Below are 7,500 nucleotides of genomic sequence, written 5' to 3' on the forward strand. Positions count from 1 at the left end.
GTTGCAAGCCCTCCAAACTCAACAAACACAGATGTTTAAGTCCATGCTAGAGCAACAGCAGGCACAGCAGAAGCAAGAAAAAGAGAGTATGGCACAAATGTTCAAAACCATGATTGACCAACAACAACAGCAGCAGAAACAAGTTCAAGACATGCAAAATTTGTTTTTGATTCAACAGCAAACTCAATCTCAGGCTCTGATGGGAATAATTGAAAAACTTGTACCCAAGTGACCTTGTTGAGGCCTGAAACTACATTTGCTTAGTTGTTTTAAAAGACATGATGTGATTTTCTTGTTGGGATTTTATAAAGGATGTGATTAAGGAAGACATCAGGAAGGGAAATGATGAACATTCACCATAACAAGGTTTTAGTCACCCCTGCAATTTTTTTTTACTGTCCATCCATTGATATTTAGCATTTGTATGATCCTCTGTGCATGCAATTCATTCACCCCAAGAACTGCTACTTCTGATTGAAAACATATGTTTTAAGCATGTGTTAAATTTCTGTCATTTGCAATAATGTGAATTGCCCAAAAATTGGTGCCATGTATTGGGATAATTTGCACATGGCCATATGTATTGATTGATTCATTTATCTTAAAAGCAAGAGGCAACTTGAAATCTACCCCTCCCCCCAGTTTTTGTTAATGTGTTAAGATTAGGTCGGTAAGATTTTATGAGATCATAGAGTACAAATTGGTAAACAATTTCATGTCTTATGCCATTAAACCTTTAAAAAAGGTAGACTAAAAAAAAGCATTAATTGTACTTTTCTCCAGAAAATTGTTTTAATCTTAAATTAATCTTTTTACAGTAGCTACAACATTTCTCTTCAAAAAGTTACAACACCTTTTCAATGTTTGCGGTGTAAAAAGGCTCACAACGTTGCAATGACTTAGCATATATTAAAGTTTATCATTATATGGAACACTATTCTTCCTTTTTGGCTGGATGTTTTATCAAGTCCATTTAGAACAATCAAGCAAAATAATCCTCTAGTGATGGAGGATCTAAATCAAAAAACTGAGATGTGGTATTTCCGTAGAGGCATGTCAGTGCATTGTGCAGAATCCCACAGACAATATACATTTTTCCCACTTGACTTAGACCTATTTTTAAATTCTTTTTAAAGTCTAAAAATTTAAAATAGTTCACTATCTCCCCGAAAAGCCACTCAACAGAGCTGCGAACAGCACTCATGGAATGGTTATAAGCCTGCATTTGCGGGGTTAAAACTCGATGCCTGTAAGGTGCCTGAAGATGCACCCTAAGGGGGTAGGCTGGATCTCCATAAATACACATAGCCTGTCCAGTGGTTGAAAACGCATGTGTTTGGAGGCTGTCATACAGGTGTGATTCTGCCAGCATTGCTGCATCGTGCATTTTTCCTTCTGTTGAATGAAAAATAAAATGCAGTAAAACATCAAAAAGAGAGCTCAAACATCATTAGTTTACTTTCAAGTCAAAAAAGATTTGAGTGAAAAATGTCGAAAGGACTTATTTAATACTATATTGTGTATCTTAAATTGTCCGGCCCCTAGGAAATGATCGGAAAGTGCCTTACCTACTGGCCCATAGAGGTGTGCAATTAAGCCATTTGGAACCACAACCGACTGATACTTCAACCCATGTACACGCTTGTGCCCATTGTATACCAAGCGCTGGTTTTCTCCTGGTCTAGATATTGGACGAACAGTTCCGTCAACAAAACCAAAGCAATTTGTAAGTGGTGCTCCTTTGTTAGAAATTACATCAGCGTAGCTTTCGAGCTGGATGGCACTCAAAACGGTTGGATTCCAATCCATGATACGATGCCTGTGGTTTTCATATACCCAATCCATCACAGTATTATTTATCATACAGATTTCTGGGACTGGCCTTCCAAATATCGGGATCATGTCGGAGTAGCGACAAGGGTAGGCAAATCGCTTGAGAAGAATACAAAGGCCCTCAGTTCCATCACATACTGTTCCTTGATCACATTTAAATACAGCAGGAATTTGCAGTGCATCTTCAAGGCGAGTTATGTGATGCTTCTCAACCCTTAAATTGGCTGTACACTCAGCTCTATTTTTGTCCGGCAAAGAAAATGTCGGATATTCTTGGTAAGGAAAATCCAAATTATCTGACTTGCTTTCCTCATAGAGCAGCAAGAATTCTGCATCGGTAATAAAGCCCATTGCATGACTTAAACACAACATTTCTCGAGTTTCCCTGAAAGAAGCCATATCAGTGAATTCGAAAAACTTGTCGCGTCGCTCGCAAAGAACCTTAACTTAAATTTCCCGCCACGAACGCTGTGTTCTCGACCCAGGCTCTCTTCGACGGTCGCGTACTTCAAGGCGTCCGCGTCCCCGTATCTTAAAGTCCCTATTAATTTGCAAAAACGCCACTGTTTTGATGGAATAAAACAGCTCTTTGATATTGCCGGAATTTTTTTTCCGAGAAAGTAACCAGTTGTTTACACGTCGGTGAGTTCACTTGCTCCGTGGTTGTCATGTCAATATTAAGTTGTTTTTCTCAGAAATGGTGAACATCCGATCATTTGGCCCACGCTCTAGCACGGTAAACCCGTCTCTAAATTCTCTTTTCAAGCTGGGGGCGTCTCAAAGGACTTGTAACATGACCTTTTCGCATGAAATTTAAGGGCCAACATAACAATTTCGATGGGACAAACCCCAGGGACTTTCCCGGGGACTTTTCCCCACAGGTGTGGAGACCAGTAAAAGGCAACACAGTTGCAATATTGCTGCCATTCATTCTCGCAAGTCAAGGTGCAGCGCAACTCTTCCGCTACAGAAAAGAAGCAAAAGGACCACAGCAATTGAAGACGTTTAAACTGCTATTGGTGAGTGCATCGTGAATTTGGTGATAAGAATCAAACACGGTAATTCTCTAACAGCCTAGTATGTTTCTCTCTCGACTTTTAATATCTGTTGTTGACAAAAATACTCTCTGGGTAGTTTGGGCATATCGTCAGCTTTCCAGGATAAACACGATTACACTCGACGGACGTTTCGAGGAAAGTGGAACTACGAGCTGTGTACGCTTGCACTGGCTTGAATAGCTTCATTGTAGCTTGCTTTTGCCGGTTTCACTTGGGCTGAGAAGCAGCCTTCGTTTATTTTTCTTTCTCATCAGGGCTAAGTGTCAGTAGTTTGAATAAATTCGTGTGCGGCCGTTGGCTGCGACTTGTAGACTACAAAGCTCGTTAAATTGTCCTCAATGGCCGTCTACTCAGTCATTCAAACGCCATATTGTGTTTCAATACCATGATTCGACCACTCAGTGCTCAAGGTGAATTTCTTCCCGGAGGTACCCCCTAAATCAGCTACGTAAGTATGTTTCTGAAAATTGCGTCTAGCTTTTTACAATTTTGGTCTGAATATAGGTATGTTTCGTTGTATAGCCCGAAACAGGGTATAGATCTTTACCCTTAGTAGAACTGTGGTCTAAAATTAGGTCAAAAGTAGAAGGTTATGCTTTGCAATTTCTTCTGGTCTGAAATAGGATCTGGGTTGTGCATCCGCATATAGAATTTAGCTGAGTACCCCTCCCCCCCTCCCCCAAAATCCGGATTCATTGTCTGCAATATTCGTAATAGCTGTCGCAATTTTTGATTGTTTTTCACCTTGAAAACAATGAAAAAGGTGGCCCTAGCAAAATTTGATCTGACAGCTATATGCGCAATCACCCTCAAATGCTTGGTCTTTATTTGTTTTTCTTTGCTTTCTCTTGTAATCAGTACGCAAAGACTTATGTGAATATTCCAAACATGTTCAGCCTTTACCATTCGCTGTCAGTTTTCTGATTCATTCTTTACCAGAAAGATACAGAGAAGACATTGACGTTCAGACCTGACTTTTAATGAAAAGATGAATTGTTATTGGTGGCAGAGGGTCACCATTTGATTTCGTGGAAATGCCAGAAACAGTACGAGGCAATCTTATCGAGTGTCGTAAATTAACGCTTTCCCGATGAACACTGAATTCGATCTAGAGTCAGAGGGGAAATTAGAATAATAATTTCACAACAAATCCACCAGCGTGAAATATGTTGAAATTGGTCATATGCTATCTTTTTATTTCGATCGCGATGATACCCAAAGGAAAAGTTCGAAATGGTAAAAGTTTAATATTTTAGCACACATTTAGTCGCAATGCAAATGTGGTCTAGATTTGAGCGGGGCCTATAGCGTTACGCTTTTTCTCATTTCAACATCCGCTTCAACATCGTAAAGCAATCTTTGACTGGCAATATTTGAGGGGTCAATTTCTGTTAAATGCGTTGGCAATTGAAACAACCTTGCAAAGCGATTGTAGCCTTTAATTTAGTTTTCGATAGAAAATGTTCGTTTGGTTTTAACCACGTTACTGGAATTCGGAAATTATTATTTAACTCGGAACAGTCAAAACGAGTTACATTTTGTGAATCTGTTAGTAGGGTCATTGTCTATCTGTCACGCGCGAGACAATTCTTGGTTTGGATTTTCGACTGCAATTTGTAATAAAATTTTCGAAGGCCGATAAAGCAAAGTTGCTCGGGAACAAAGAATTACTGACTTAAGCGGTGTAACAGTTTTGTTCGCATACCCACTCAAGCACCTGTTTCGATGCAGTATATTAATTAAAGCTTGTACCTGTCACATTTGACTACTGACAGCCCTTTACTTTGAAATGACTACCGAGGGATGTTATTATTGCTCGAAGACTCTGCGGCTCATATGCATTCATTTGTTTATTCCCCTGGGCCCGGTTGTTCAAAAGCCGATTAACGCTAATCCCAGATTAAAAATTAACCAAGGAGTTTATTTCTCTTCTCCTAAATGCTGTTCAACGCTGATATTTGGCAAAACTTTACATTAGAAGAAGTCAATCTTGAAAAACAAAAGTAAACGAAAGAAATTTTCACCAAAAAGTTGAAAACATGAAACAAAAGTTTACACTGATCCTGGATTAAGTTAATCGGCTTTCGAACAACCGGGCCCTGGTTACTATTGCGCTTTGTGGTTAGTGTCCTACTGAGTGAACGTACAAAACATGATGCCGTTAGCTTGCGTAGCTGGAGAGATATTTTATCGCAGGATTATTTGAACACTCGCGAGTACGATGGTTTGCTTCGTTTGTTTTGGCCGCGACTGGCATGGGGACTAGTAGTGTTGAAACCCCGCCTGCTTGGGTATTTTGAGTAGTCCGTCCACCAGCGGACGGGAAATTCGGATTGGCCAAGATGAGATAACACGTCAATCAAATATATTTGATATGTCCCAGGGGACAAAAGCACGGGTTGTTTCGAAGGAAATGTCGGCTGCCATCAACGAGAACATCAAGAAAGCGTTAAATTTGTTAAATGTCGGCAGGGAAACAAGAAAAATAATTTTGAAGAAAGAGCAAGAGGGAGTGATAAGGAAACTACTTTTAGGGCGGGATGTTCTAGTCATATTGCCCACGGGTTTTGGGAAAAGTATGATTTACGCAATATTTGCCTTGAGTAACGAAGAAATAAGATCAAAGAGTTTAGTCTTGGTAATCTTGCCGCTTACGAGTCTTATCCAAGACCAAATCGCAGAAATGGATTCGGTGAACTGTACACCGTTGGAGCTGAATAACTCTCTATCGATAGTGAACAATCCACAGCACTTTATCTTCAGCTAGGCCGAAAGTACGGTGGCCCACAAGGGCAAAACACAACTCAATATTGAGCTGGATACACAACAATCTTTCGTGATACAAAACAATTTTTCACGGTACACAACAATCTTTCACGATACAAACCATTTTTTTACGGAACACAACAATCTTTCGCGATACAAAACAATTTTTTACACAACAAAACAATCTTCTGTGATACAAAATAGTTACGTAGAACAGAACAGCGTTTCACGATGCAAAATTAAATTTCACGATTCAAAACAAAAATTTGGAAGACTGGTAACAAACACGGGCAACTTCATATCACGTGATCATACAACAACGTGCTGGTAAGTACCTCGTGTAAGATTACGTTATTGTCCCGACTTAACGAGTGTTAGTATGTGTAGACTACGTATGTTGTCGTTACTATCATAAATACTTTTGTCCTTTGGCCATTTCAATTTCAATAGGAAAAGAAAACAAACAGCGGTTACAAACATTTTCATTTTATACTTGACGTTTCGTATGTTGCAGCATACATCAAATTCTCGTCCCTCCATTTGGTTTAGATATGTGGATGACACATTTTCTTTGTTCGACAGTGAATCCACTGCGGCCAGTTTTCTTGATTTTCTTAACACCAGACATCCTAATATCAAATTTACAATGGAACTTGAAGAAAACCAGGAGATTCCATTTTTTGATGTCCGCATTAAGCGCAATCTCAACAATTTCACAACAACAGTACATCGCAAAACAACTTTCACTTGCCTCTACACCAAGTGGGACTCTTTCACTCCTAGAAAGTATAAAATCAATTTAATCCGCACCCTCACCTATCGCTGCTTACGCATCTGCTCGAGTTCTTCCTTGTTACAGTCGACTCTCTTCGATCTAAAGAACACTCTCCTTCAAAATGGTTACCCAAGAGGCGTTCTTTGTTATAACATTAATGATATTTTGAACAGGCAAAAGAACAGGTCTGCTGAACCTGCCACCACTGTTCCTAAGAAAGATATCATTCTTGTCTTGCCTTTTTTGGGCTTTCAAAGTGAAGCTCTTACTCGACGTGTTAAATCTTGTATTAGTAAGTTTTATGGCTGTGTCAATCTTAGGGTTATTTTTCAAAACACTTGCAGGGTTAAGTCTTTTTTTCCCTACAAAGATCGTTTAAGTCGTTCTCAAAGATCAAAAATAGTATACAAAGCCAGTTGTTGGGACTGTGATTCCTTCTACATCGGCAAAACAAAAAGAAGATTGCATGACAGGAAGTCCGAGCATTTCAAAGCTCTTACACAAGTCGGCCACGCCTCTGCTGTTGCAGACCATACAATTTCTACCGGTCATAACATCAAATGGGACCATTTTGAAATCCTCGCAACTGGAAAGTCCGACTTGCAGTGTAAAATTAAAGAAACGCTATTAATCAGTGATTTAAAACCCTCTCTCAATGAAAACATTGGTAGTGAGAAGCTTTTTCTTTATTAATTTCTTCCGGGAGAATCGTCTACCGGAAGTTACGATTTTTTTATCACACTTTTTAACTAGTTACCAGTTCCTCGCTCTAGTTTTTTTAAAATTCTGTGTAACAGTTTTAACCGTCACTTCTGATGATATATGCTGCAACATACGAAACGTCAAGTATAAAATGAAAACGTTTGTAACCGCTGTTTGTTTTCTTTTCCTGTCGTTACTATGTTTAACTATATTGTTCCAGTAAATCTACTGGAATCCCGTAACATCTGTAGTCCCGTAACTTTTGTAATCTTGTAATTTCGGTAACCCCGTAACTTCTGTAACCCTCCAATGGTTTATCATTCGGCCGTTAAATACAGGTGCATTTGTACACCCTCACCGAAAAAA

General features: G+C 39.3%; 2 protein-coding genes across 2 annotated transcripts in view; one reads left to right on the plus strand and one right to left on the minus strand.

The window, feature by feature from the left end:
- The window catches only part of LOC137980448 (golgin subfamily A member 6-like protein 7), a 2,637-nt gene extending 1,700 nt beyond the window's left edge, over positions 1 to 937 (plus strand). The window contains exon 3 of the mRNA XM_068827899.1: positions 1 to 937. This exon is cut by the window's left edge and continues 564 nt beyond it. Within this exon, the coding sequence (XP_068684000.1) occupies positions 1 to 232 (232 nt within the window). The 3' untranslated portion in view covers positions 233 to 937.
- Positions 938 to 981: 44 nt separating this feature from the next.
- LOC137980439 (uncharacterized) lies at positions 982 to 2,241 on the minus strand. Its single transcript, XM_068827888.1, has 2 exons — positions 1,569 to 2,241; positions 982 to 1,395 (listed from the first exon to the last, which is right to left on the minus strand). The coding sequence occupies exons 1-2, from the start codon at positions 2,230 to 2,232 to the stop codon at positions 983 to 985; spliced, it is 1,077 nt and encodes a 358-aa protein (XP_068683989.1). The 5' UTR covers positions 2,233 to 2,241; the 3' UTR covers position 982.
- Positions 2,242 to 7,500: the final 5,259 nt, after the last annotated feature.

The sequence above is a fragment of the Montipora foliosa genome, chromosome 1 (assembly GCF_036669935.1).
Source record: "Montipora foliosa isolate CH-2021 chromosome 1, ASM3666993v2, whole genome shotgun sequence".
Classification (NCBI taxonomy): Eukaryota; Metazoa; Cnidaria; class Anthozoa; order Scleractinia; family Acroporidae; genus Montipora; species Montipora foliosa.

Excerpts from the sequence above, each read along its gene's own strand:
- LOC137980439 (XM_068827888.1), bottom strand. The coding sequence starts at position 2,232 with ATGGCTTCTTTCAGGGAAACTCGAGAAATGTTGTGTTTAAGTCATGCA. Across the intron at positions 1,396-1,568 it reads ACACCTCTATGGGCCAGTAG|AAGGAAAAATGCACGATGCA; the intron begins GTAAGGCACTTT and ends TTCATTCAACAG.